The sequence below is a fragment of the Oncorhynchus mykiss genome, chromosome 9, assembly GCF_057628025.1.
Source record: "Oncorhynchus mykiss isolate SJ-2025 chromosome 9, ASM5762802v1, whole genome shotgun sequence".
Lineage (NCBI taxonomy): Eukaryota > Metazoa > Chordata > Actinopteri > Salmoniformes > Salmonidae > Oncorhynchus > Oncorhynchus mykiss.
The window spans coordinates 46,263,565-46,275,988 of record NC_143030.1 but is presented as its reverse complement, the minus strand read 5'-3'; the positions used below and the strand labels follow the sequence as shown (position 1 = coordinate 46,275,988).

Here is a 12,424-nt window from a genome sequence, read left to right as displayed (position 1 = left end):
GCTTGCCAAAAAAACATCAATAACTTTTCAATGTAGATATCATTTGACTGTGTCCACTTAAGCTGTGCATTAATAAGATGTTGGAGGACATATGTCTGTGGTGCTTTTTGAAACTAGAGATCTATCACAGTGTAACTGTGTGTAAGTTGTGTTGTTTTATGATGAGTATACACTCTTAGAAGTAAAGGAGCCTGGAAGAACCTTTCGGGGTTCTAGAAATTGCCTCTCCGCGAACCGTTCCAGTGGAAAAAGGTTCCTCGAGGAACCCCTATGTAAAGGATCAAACCGGAACCTTTTTGTGACGAGAGGGGTTCAATCTAGAGCCTTTTAAATATATATTGAAGAGGTGGCAGACTATCAGAAGATTGAAGGCGTGGCTTTCACATAGCTATTTTGGGCCACCCGTGAGAGTAAATGTAATTCCTGTTCATGAAGTTAAGTTTGTACTCTGCAAATTAAAATGTTTCTTGAATATTTATGCATATTACATATTCTATTACAATATTAACAATGCTTATTACATATAAAATGGTAACTATTCCAGTTTTGGGATTTGCACACGCTCTTGAGGAACTCATACACCGCTGTAAGCCTTGTTGAAGCTACAAAATTGTCAGTGTTCAACCTTAACATGTGATGACAATACAACAGAACAGATTAACAGGAATTACATTTACTTCCACGGGTGGCCTATAAAGATCTGAAAGCCACGCCCTTACTAAGCCACTCCTCCAGTCCAGGGTTCCTCCAGTCCAGGGTTCCTCCAGGAACATTACATTGAAACATTAAAGCAGTGGTGTCAAACTCATTCCATGGAGAACCTAGTGGCTGCTGGGTTTTTGGGTTTTCCTTTTAATTAAGACCTAGACAACCAGGTGAGAGGAGTTCTTTACTAATGAGTGACCTGACATTTGGCCCTCCGTGGAATGATCTTGACACGTGCATTAAAGTTTCCTCCAAGAGCCCCTCAATTTACCAAGGGTGCTAATATAAACCATTGACTAGCAATGGTTCCTTGAAGAACTGCAGGGATTCCTTGAGGATCTCCAGAGTTCCTCGAGTCACCACTAATTCTAAGAGTGTAGCATCGCATGGTACTGCACTGTATGGTTATGGGGCCATATTTTAATATTATGCTACCAATTTGATACATACTACAGTAGAATGCATACAGTACTTAACAGTAAAAAGACAACTGTCCATGTGATCTTGCGATTTGAGTCTTTCGGTCTCTGCATGTGTACAGAAATAGCTGTTGAGGATCAAAGGATTGACCTTATGACCTACCTGGCTCTGAAGAGCTTGCTGCTGGTACAGGTTTAGCCTGGCCTTGGTTGTCTCATCTGTAGTGGGGCTTAGGGGCTTGGGGTCCGACATGGACCTCTGTGTGCTCTTAATGGGCCGGGGCATGCTGGGGTGGCGCTGGGGTGACTCGACCGTGTAGGCTTTCTGCTGGGGGGTGACGTGGGCCTTGTTCAGCCCGCCGCTGGAGAGGGACGTCTCCAAGAGGCGGTGGGGGGATACGGGGGAAACAGGGGAGTAGAGCACCTGGGGGGACTTGGGGGGCTGACGGATCAGGCTGGAGAGGGACTCATTGTGGAGGTGGTTCATGGGCTGGGTCTGGTAGCTGATCTCTAGGGGGTCTGGCCTCCTCCTGTTCTGCTGCTGGCGCGGGTCGGCGGACCCCACCAGCTGGATGCTTGTGGAGTAGGGGCTGACGGTGGTGGGCACGCTGAGCTGAGGCACCACCACGCCCTGAGACTGGGCCTCAATGTCTGTTTGGCAGGCTAGGCTTTGGCCCTTCTGGGTCCTCTCAGGGCCTGAGATGTAGTGGATAATCTCGACTTTGTTTGGGTCTGGCACGGTGACGTGGATAGCCGGGGACACTTTCCCCAGTTGGTTTGTTTCAGTCTGACAGGCGCTATCTCGAATGGTCTGGATGGCGATACTGGATGAGGCGGCTGTCTTGGAGGCTGTGTCTGTCTTGTTTTCGGCCACGGGATCCGAGTGCTTAGAGAAGCGAGAGCGCCTGCGCCTCACAGGCTGCTCCCACTCCACTTTCTCCTCATCATCATCGGTTTGGACACTGCAGTCTACACTGCGCCTGTTGCGTCTGCGCCGGGACATGATGTATCTCTCCTCGCCATCCTCTTCGTCTGTCTGGACACAGCTGTCCACGATCCTCCGTGCTCCATAGAACTGGATGCTCTCACCCTCCATTCCGTCCCTCAGCCGGGGCATGGAGGTGGAGTTCTGCCTCCTCATGTTGGTTCTGGTCTCTATGTGCTCTTCATTGTTCCTTAGACACATGTCCGAGGAGGAGTTGGGCAGGGAAATGAAGCCCACTTGATCTCCATAGGGCAGCAGGGTCTGGCCGTTCTGGTCCACCTGAGCGGCTGCGGCGGCTGCAGCAGCAGCAGCTGCAGCAGTCTTCTGCCTCCTCTGCTCCTCGAGCTGCTGCTGAAGCTGCTGCTGCAGCGACTGTATCTGGTCGAGCTGGGCTTTCTGCTGGGCCAACTGCTCCTTCTGCATCACCAGCTGGCTCTCCCTCTCAGCCTGCTGCTGCTGCAGGACCTGCTCCTTGATGGTCTGAAGCTCCTGAATCTCCCTGTGCACTAGCATCTGCTCCTTCTCGCGGTGCCGCTGCAGCTCCATGCGCTCCCTCTCCAGCTCCTCCTGCAGACGTAGCTGACGCAGCTTCTCCAGCTCCACACGCTCCCGCTCCATTTGCAACAGCTGCTCATGCTGGCGCTGCATCCTTTCCTCCGTCTCCGTCGCAGTGTTGACTGGGCTGCTGGAGGGTGGGCCAGACGGAGGGGGCTGGGTGTTGCTCTGGGGCCCAGTGTAGCTTTGTGTTGGAGGGTAAATGTGAGCTGGAGGGGGCTGGCTCTGGGGTGGAGGCTGGCTCTGAGGATGGGATTGAGGTTGCATGTGGTGGGGCTGGGCTGGAGGTTGGTTCTGAGGCTGGACCCGGGGCTGCCCTGGGGCCTGAGTGTGGAGGTGAGCCTGGGTCAGGTTCATGGGTTGCTGCTGGGGCTCTGTTGGCAAGCTGACTGGGGCTGATGTATGGGCAAAGAGAGGTTGAGATGATGGATCAGATGCACCTGATTTCACAGAGGGCTTCCCTAGGTAGACTGGGGCATCCTGGGTAGCGGTGATAGCAGCAGGCATGCTCACAGGGGCCGACGTGGTGAATGGGAAGATGTTGGGAGCCGGATAACGGTATGGAGCCTGCCCAGACAAAGGCATCCTTGGGTTCACAGGCATTCTGGTGAGGCTGGCCAGTGGCACGGGTGTCATGTTGGCAGTGGGTAAAGGCCTGTACACTCCCCTCAGTAGTGGGCACAGCACTGAGGCAGGCTGGGTAGTGATTGGCAAGGTGGATGCGATGGGCGTGTTGATGGTGGAGTAGGTCATTCCATCAGCAGACCTCATGGCAGACGGGTACATGGCTCGGAGGCTGGCTTGCCTGGCATTGATCATGTTGGTGAGCGCTTGGGTTTGAGAGATTGGCTTCCCATCAGGTCCGTAGAGCATATTTTGTCTCATAGAGTTAAGCCTGCCACCTGGACCTGTTCCCCTTCCTACACCGTACTGCACAAGCTCCGGATTGCTCCCATAGCGGTCCATTAAGTTGAGGGCAGCGCACATTCGGCTGATCTCTCTGGCAGTGGTGGCACTGTACTGGGCCAGGTTGGACTCCTGGAAGTTAGCGAGGTCTCGGGGTGAGTAGCCATAGTCTGAGCTAATGTTTGACAGGGAGTTGAATCTGCGTATGGGCAGGGCAGTAGCAGTGAGGTCACCCCCATGGCGTAGGTCAGTGTAGGAGCCGTACTGCATGCCCAGTCCCAGGAAGCCTCCCTCATAGGCATGCTTCATGGTGCTGAGGTCCACGGCCAGCTCTCCAGAGGCCGTGATGTGTGGGTCCATCTTGGAGTGGTAGGACTGGAGTCCGGCCTCTGCTAGGTTGGTGTCAGACATCGAGGGCTGTAGCCGCCCAGGGTACGGTAGTGTGTAGGCTTTACGCCCGTCCATAGAAATATCCTGATACTGGCCCTCCTGGTCCGACTCGTAGGAGAGTGGTGGCGCAGAGGGTGGTCTTGGCTCTTGAGTGGCCACTGTCTCATCAACATTTTGCTTCTGGGAGAACGGACCACCAACACAGCTACCTCCGAATGGGAGGCGGTACACTACATCACAGCAGGCCGGTTGGTTCTCAGCTTTGATCTGCCCCCCTGTGAGGTCCACGGCATCCTGGCTCTTTTCTGTCTTCACCAGCTGGGTCACTGGTCCTCCCTGTGGGGCTCCATTCATCTGGACCATCATGCCATGAGGCCCACCGCCTGCCAGGTTCATCACACCTGCCGGGATTGGCTTGCTCTTCAGCTCCAGGGGACCTCCAGTGCTGTAGATGTCAGGGGCGACGGAGGAGGATATAGCACTGACCACGGCTGGGGAGTTGCTGGTTTGGCTGACCAGAAGGTCCTTTTTGAGCAGAGTCATCTGGCCTGGTAGGTTGTACCGACCTAAGGAGGACTGCTGCTGCATCTGATGGTGTTGCTGGAGCTGCTGCTCCAAGAGCTGCTGCTGCTGTTGAAGCTTCTGCTGCTGCTCCATCAGCTGCTGCTGCTGGATGCTCAGGTCCTCCAGCTTGGCATCAATCTTGGGGATGGATGGGTCAGTGGGTGGTGGTTTGTTCTGTGACAGGCACATGGCTGAGCCCAAACCCTGGCCCAGGTCCACTCTGTTTTGTAAAGGGTCCCCGTAGACCATGGGCTGTTGAGGCTGTGATATGAACATGGAGGCGGCCACCGTGACGCTCACCGTGGTTGCGGTTGATACCATCACATGGGGGTGCTGCTGGGTGTTCAGGTTCATTATGAGAGGCTGAATGATGGTGGAAGGGTGGCTCCCCTCGTGCCCACTGGTGTATTTGCGTGTTTCTGTGGCCAGAGAGGTAAGATCCATGCCGTGGTCAGTCATGATGATGGGAGCTGGTATAGTGGCTGTTCTCAGATCCACTGTTCTCAGATCCACCACGCTCCCACCATAGATCATCTGGCCCTGCTCCACTCTCGAGGTCCCAGGGACAGTGGAGATCCTGCAGAGAGAGATGTTGTCCATAGACATCGAACCACGGCTGTAGGTGCTAGCTGTGGTGACCATGCTGGTGCCAACATTGACCTTTTCCACCTTCTGCATCCTATAGAAGCTGCGGTGAGGAGACTGGTGGTATGGAGGGCTGTCTGGCGGACTGGCCTGTGGAGAGTAGCCATCTAATGTCAACTGTCGGCTGAATCTGGTGGGCGAGGATAAAGGTGAGGTGGCTGTGTTGACCGTCACTGGTTTGGCAGGGCTTGTGTGCTCGGTGTCCATGTAGTGGGAGTCCTGGGAGGATTGCTGTCTGAAAAGACGTGGGGATACGACTCTGTGAGATGTCTGGGTCCCCTGGACCATCACTGGGGAGGTGGGCCCTGAGCCAGCCGACGGAGCCACTATGCCTGGGCTGAACGTCTGGGTGGAGATCTCGACCCTCCTGGAGGGGGAGCGACTTAGGCTCTCAGTGGGCGATGGGGAGGGAGACAGAGGGGGGCTGGAGCTCTTGTAGTACGAAGACATCTTTGGCGAGCGGGTCTCTATGACGTGCTCTGAAGATGTTGCACTGTCTCTGACTTGGACCCCTCGGTTCTCCCCCACGCTCCTCGCAACCACCTCTCTCTGGCTGTATGCCTGTGTTATCTCCGCTATCTTGCTGCACACATTTGAGACGGTTGTGGTTGAAGTGGTGGGACCTCCAGTTTGCCGACCATACATGGTGGATTGGGTGGTAGTCATCGTTTGACTAACGCTGGTCTGGGAGATGGTCACTGCATCCCGGGAATAAACCCCGTAGGCGGCTATTGTGGTGACGACCGCCACTGGAGTGATGCCATTTTTACCCGTCTGGATCTTCATCCCTTTTGAGTAGTGTTGTGTCACCCGTACATCAGGGATCCTTCCTCCGGTCTCAGAGAAGGACACAGGTGCAGAGAGCTGAGTGGGGCTGGTGCCAGGAGTCAACAGGTCATTGGTCTGCTCAAGCAGCTTAGTGAAGGCTGACCCAGTATCTAAAAGCTGCTTATCTGGATAGGTACTGTTGTCTACTTCCACCTGGTCGTCTGCCTGCTGCTGTAACTCCAGGGCGGAGGACTGGTGCATCTTAGTGATGTTCTGGGAGGTCTGGCGGATCTCTTCGTAGATGTCTCCTGTCTCTGCTGCTTCGTTTTCATAGCCAGTCTCTGCCTGCTTATACTCGTACTCGTCTTCATACTGTTGGCCATTTGTGTCATCCTTGTATGTACTGTTGTGTCTCCCTTGTTGCTGCTGCTGTTTCTGTTGTTGCTGCTGCGGTTTCTGTTGTTTCTGATGCTGCTGCGGTTTCTGTTGTTTCTGCAGCAACTCAGCTTTCCTCATCATTTCCTCATACACCTCCTCAGCACTCTTCAGGGGCTTGCTGCTGGAGGGAGCAGTGATCGTCGTGGTCGTCAATGACTTCTCGGTCGGAGAGTACAGAGACATGAACGTGGGCAGGTTATATTCGCTGCCAGACTTGTAGAGTTTAGACTCGTATCCCTCAGCCTCTGAGTCCAGGCTCTGGGGGGAGTATTCTGAGGCAGAGGATCGGTGGAGCTCCTCCATCTCTGCAGCCTGTCGCAGCTCCTCAGTAGGGGAGGCATCCTCGATGGGGGAGAGGTTGCTGGGGGGCGTCTTGGATCTCTCCCTGCGTCTCTGGGCCCTCAGCTCCTCTTTGTCTCTTTTGGTCTTCCTGGCCGTGCTGCGGATCCTCTGTTGCTCCAGGTCCCTCATCTTCTCCTGCTCCCGCAGCAGCTCCTCCTCCTCCCTCAGCTCATCCTCCTCAGAGGAGTCCTCGATGGTGGGCAGCAGGGAGCCATGGGAGCGGTGCCGGGCTTTCCTCTGCTGCTTGGCATCCTCCAGTCTCTGTCTGCGGCTGGGACTGCTGTCACTGTCATCCTCCATGGAGGAGATGGAGGTGGGTGAGGTGCCAGAGTTATAGCTGGAGGTGGTGGGTGGCAGGGTGGAGGAGTACTCTCCTCTGGAGCGCTCCTCAGGAGATCCTGTCAGGCTCTCCATCTCTAGCTCGGGCTCTCGGTCCAGACTGAGGTCATTTTCATTGTTGAGCTCCATGTCATGGCTGTAGCTGTTGGTGTTGTTGAGCTCAATGGTCTTGAAGCGGCGCAGGCCCCCCAGGCCCCCCTCCTCTCCTTCCTCCGCAGAACCTTTGTAGATGTCACTGGAGCTTTTGGTCTCCTCCTCGAAGCTGCTGGAGTGATGAGATAGGCGGCGTTTCTCTTTCATTGACTCCGAGATGTGCTTGTGTGTCTTTTTCGGTTTTTGGTAGCCGTAGCCTTCGTCCTCCTCGTCCTCCTCCTCCATGTCCTCCTCTTCTTCGTTGTCCTCGTCTGCGCTCATCTCCATGATCTGCCTCCTCATGAACTCCTCATCTGTCATTGGCACCGGCTCGGCCACTTTCTTCTCGTCCTTGGGAGCGGCACTGCTCTTGTGCTCCCGTTTGGACTCCCAGTCCCCTCCGTCCTCCTCCTCCTCCACAATGTCCTCCAGCTCCTCATCAGAGTCGTAGGCCTCTGGGGTGATGGAGAGCGACCGGGGCCTCTGCTCTCGGTGGTGCCTGCCCCGGCCCCGTTCGCGCTCCCTCTCCTCGGCCGGCAGGGTCTTGGACTCCAGCAGGGGCCTCATGGAACTCTCCAGCTTGGTGATCTCGGAAGGGCTGGGGGGGCTGCCACGTCCGCTGATGCCCCTTTCGCTCAGCTTCATCTCCTCCTCCTGGATGAGGCCGGTGATCTCACTGTGGGAGCTGGAGATGCCATCCGAGGAGTAGCCGGTGTCGCTCAGGCTCTGGGGGCTTCGTGACAGGTCTTGAGTGCTGTTCTTGGTCTCCTAAGGAGGGACATAAGAAATCAGCCAAAAACAAAACAGCAGACTGGGAAAAAGACCTGAAAAAAAGACCTCAAAAACCCTAAGATGATCTTATGCAATGATTATTCTAAAATACTTATTTGTAATGTTCTGCTCCTCATATTATTCCACCCATGCTCACATTGAACATTGGAGAACAGTGGGCATTAGAGTGGATCACTTTCATTTTGTATTCACACCAGCACTAATTCAGTACCACTAAGGCCTTGATGGCTTTGCATATTCATGGTTGTACCAATCGTAGCACATTATGTTTCAAGAGGGGCGACGGCTAAAATGGAGTGAGAGAAAAAACACATTCCTTTTCTCTGAGTGGAGTAAATCCATCAGTGCTGTGGCTGGCGCCTGCTTCGTCAGCTCTGCTTTTTTTTTCTAGACGTCAATAACAAGGTGCAGGAGAAGAGGGAAGGCACAGAAAAGATTGGATGCCATTTTCAAATAATTTGAGGTACTGTGGCAATAAACTATCAATACCTTATTCCATTTCAACTCCACTAAATGTCCCTCGATAAACATCTCGCTTTACTACATAACAATAACTAAGCTTTATCAGCTGTATATCAAAATGAATTTCTAGGAGACCTAAAAGGTGACTTACGTCATAATGTCTTGACTTCTTTAGGTCTTTTGTGATTGGCTCTCCCTTCTTCTGAGTTAGTTTGGTGTCTATGGCAGGTTCCACCAGCTCCTCCGACTTTGGCATAGTCTCTTCCGTGGCCTTCGGTTGTTTTGGGGGCTCATTGGAAGGTGTGGGCTGGACAGGAGCCTTTGTGTCCCCGGATTGCTTCACTGCGAAAGGTCCGCTCCCCAGGCCTGTCTGTGGCTTCTGCGGCTGAGGCTGCATCGTTCTTGGCCCTTGCTGCTGCTGATTGGTCGATTTCAGGAAGGGCGGCTTCTGAGCTGGCTGCTGACTGGCTGGTGCCAGGTGGCGTGGAGATCCCATTGGTTGGTGCTTTGGAGACGGATGAGGAACAGGAGAGGGGTCTCCGAGTCCTCCGGACATCAGCCGCTGGGTCTGACAGTTCAGACAGAGCCACTCCCTCTTCTGAAAAACAAATCAGAAAAACAAAACTATTATATTAATCTTTTGATAAAAAAATTAAAAGAGAAAGAAAAAGAGAGAGAAAGTTAGGAAGTGGAGTATGGGGAAGGGGGGTACAAAGCGGGCATGGAAGAATCTGACAAGAGTAGAACATCCGTCCCACATTCCATGTACATCTCCACTGTGATTCTGTAGATAAAGAAAAGAGTGACAGCGCTGCTCCCCTGGGATTAAGGCTGCGGGTCTCTGAGTAGAAAGTCATACTGTCTATTTCCAGGCGGCCACCAGATCGAGAGACATCGCCCTTCTACGACACATTTTGGGGGGCCGGCACATGATGTTCCCATGACAATGGGACTGAGTGGAGGCCCAGTCCCAACACCTACAATAGTACTACTCTAAGAAGTAAACCTATTAAAACTATGAGACATCATTCAATCTATCTTTACTGGTGTTGTGTTTGATCCTCAAATAGATGTTTTCTTATTGCTCACGTAGGCTCTATGTCTTGGTTGAGGTTGAGGCTACAGTACAGAGTTTTTACCCCTGTCCCGCCCCTCTGAAAAATTATTTCTCAAAACGAAAGATCTGAATCACGTTCTGCACGTGTTATTTTTACACACACATTCCCGTTTCTCTCTTTACTCACCCTCTTCTGAAGCCCCGACCAATTTGATCGATATTATGATGTGGCCTATCTCTCAGACTAATTTCTGAACAGCTGCGATTTGAGCAAACGTTCAAAAAATATATATGAAGGCTACAACCTCCTCTGTCTTTTGTAACGGATATTGCCGTTTGACAAGCAAGACGCAGTCTACACATTGCATTGGGGCAAAACAATTTGTGTTTTGATGATGTCATCTTCATACTTATGCTGCAATATATTGCCAGGAGTCCTCTTAAGCCAATGTTTGCAATGATGATGAAAAATAACATTAAATCGCTATTGACTGCCTGTTTGTTTCTTGCTTGTTTGATATTCTGTGTGGGCTACATATAACTTGTTGTGGCATCTAACTCCCCTCCTGAAAAAATAACATGAAATTGCTAGACAACCTGTTTGTGTCATGCAACCTTACTTTGCTACCTGACAACTTTATGTTTTTTACTTTTCAATTACCGTTTATATTTGTAGTTTTTCCCTCACTCAACTTTTTTGTTCATTACATTTTTTCACGCTTTATCTGGACGTGGTTCGTCAGGACCTCCAACAGCCGAAGCTAAGTAGTAACATTAACATGATGCCTTCTAATTGCAGTCGCTGTACTCATAATATACAGGAGAACGATCACCTTACGGCGAGGATACCTGTGCTGCATGCCCAGCTTCAGACGCAATCGTTAGGCAAGGGTCATTTCAGTGTAGGAAAGGATGAAACGGCGTCTGTGCCACCAGTAAGTACAGATAGTAAAGCTAGTATAAATCCCCTCGCACGGTCCCCGCAGCTGGACAACTTTCTCAAGGCTTCTGGAGGGAAATGCTGTAGGAATGCTCAACCGGTGTCGCTCATCAGCCGACAGAAACTTTCAACTGGTTTTCCTCAGAAGCCGAGGCTTCTCTTGTCTCTACTCCTCCCGTTACGGGGTCTGAGACGTCGAAGCTTCCCACCATTAACTCGGACAAATTGAAAACCAGAGTCATTGGCGACTCCATTACCTGCAGTATTAGACTTAAAATGAATCATCCAGCGATCATACACTGTTTACCAGGAGGCAGGGCTACCGACGTTAAGGCTAATCTGAAGATGGTGCTGGCTCAAGCTAAAACTGGCGAGTGTAGAGAGTATAGAGATATTGTTATCCACGTCGGCACCAACGATGTTAGGATGAAACAGTCAGAGATCACCAAGCGCAATATAGCTTCAGCGTGTAAATCAGCTAGAAAGATGTCGGCATCGAGTAATTGTCTCTGGCCCCCTCCCAGTTAGGGGGAGTGATGAGCTCTACAGCAGAGTCTCACAACTCAATTGCTGGTTGAAAACTGTTTTCTGCCCCTCCAAAAAGATAGAATTTGTAGATAATTGGACCTCTTTCTGGGACTCATCCACAAACAGGACCAAGCCTGGCCTGTTGAGGAGTGACGGACTCCATCCTAGCTGGAGGGGTGTTCTCACCCTATCTACGAACATAGACAGGGCTCTAACTCCCCTAGCTCCACAATGAAATAGGGTGCAATCGCAACAAATAATCTGCTCAGACCCCAACCAAGCCTTTTCAGACTCCCTCTGCCTACCCAAGGACGTCAGAGGACAAAAATCAGTTAACCACTTTAACCTTGCGCAATTCCCTAGATGCAGTTGCAGCCCTAAAAACTAAAAACATTTGTCATAAGAAACTAGCTCCCTGGTATACAGAAAATACCCGAGCTCTGAAGCAAGCTCCCAGAAAATTGGAACGGAAATGGCGCCACACCAAACTGGAAATCTTCCGACTAGCTTGGAAAGACAGTACCGTGCAGTATTGAAGAGCCCTCACTGCTGCTCGATCATCCTATTTTTCCAACTTAATTGAGGAAAATAAGAACAATCCAAAATGTATTTTTGATACGGTCGCAAAGCTAACTAAAAAGCAGCATTCCCCAAGAGAGGATGGCTTTCACTTCAGCAGTAATAAATTCATGAACTTCTTTGAGGAAAAGATCATGATCATTAGAAAGCAATTTACGGACTCCTCTTTAAATCTGCATATTCCTCCAAAGCTCAGTTGTCCTGAGTCTGCACAACTCTGCCATGACCTAGGATCAGGGGAGACACTCAAGTGTTTTAGTACTATATCTCTTGACACAATGATGAAAATAATCATGGCCTCTAAACCTTCAAGCTGCATACTGGACCCTATTCCAACTAAACTACTGGAAGAGCTGCTTCCTGTGCTTGGCCCTCCTGTGTTGAACATAATAAACGGCTCTCTATGCACCGGATGTGTAACAAACTCACTAAAAGTGGCAGTAATAAAGCCTCTCTTGAAAAAGCCAAACCTTGACCCGGAAAATATTTAAAAAACTATCAGCCTATATCGAATCTTCCGTTCCTCTCAATTTTTTTTGAAAAAGCTCTTGCGCAGCAACTCACTGCCTCCCTGAAGACAAACAATGTATACGAAATGCTTCAGTCTGGTTTTAGACCCCATCATAGCACTGAGACTGCACATGTGAAGGTGGTAAATGACCTTTTAATGGCGTCAGACCGAGGCTCTGCATCTGTCTTCATGCTCCTAGACCTTAGTGCTGCTTTTTATACCATCGATCACCACATTCTTTTGGGGAGATTAGAAACCCAAATTGGTCTACATGGACAAGTTCTGGCCTGGTTAAGATCTTATCTGTCGGAAAGATATCAGTTTGTCTCTGTGAATGGTTTGTCCTCTGACAAATCAACTGTATATT

The 12,424-nt window shown here is 51.1% G+C and overlaps 1 protein-coding gene across 2 annotated transcripts in view; it reads right to left on the bottom strand.

Annotated features, from left to right (window-relative positions):
• LOC110532096 (protein bassoon) overlaps nucleotides 1-12,424 on the bottom strand; it is a 200,593-nt gene that overhangs the window by 23,640 nt on the left and 164,529 nt on the right. For both annotated transcript variants that reach the window (XM_036988011.2, XM_090184322.1), the window contains exons 4-5: nucleotides 8,594-9,040; nucleotides 1,288-7,956 (exon numbers count right to left, since the gene is read on the bottom strand). In XM_036988011.2, the coding sequence (XP_036843906.2) occupies nucleotides 1,288-7,956; nucleotides 8,594-9,040 (7,116 nt within the window). The remainder of the gene's footprint in view (nucleotides 1-1,287; nucleotides 7,957-8,593; nucleotides 9,041-12,424) is intronic.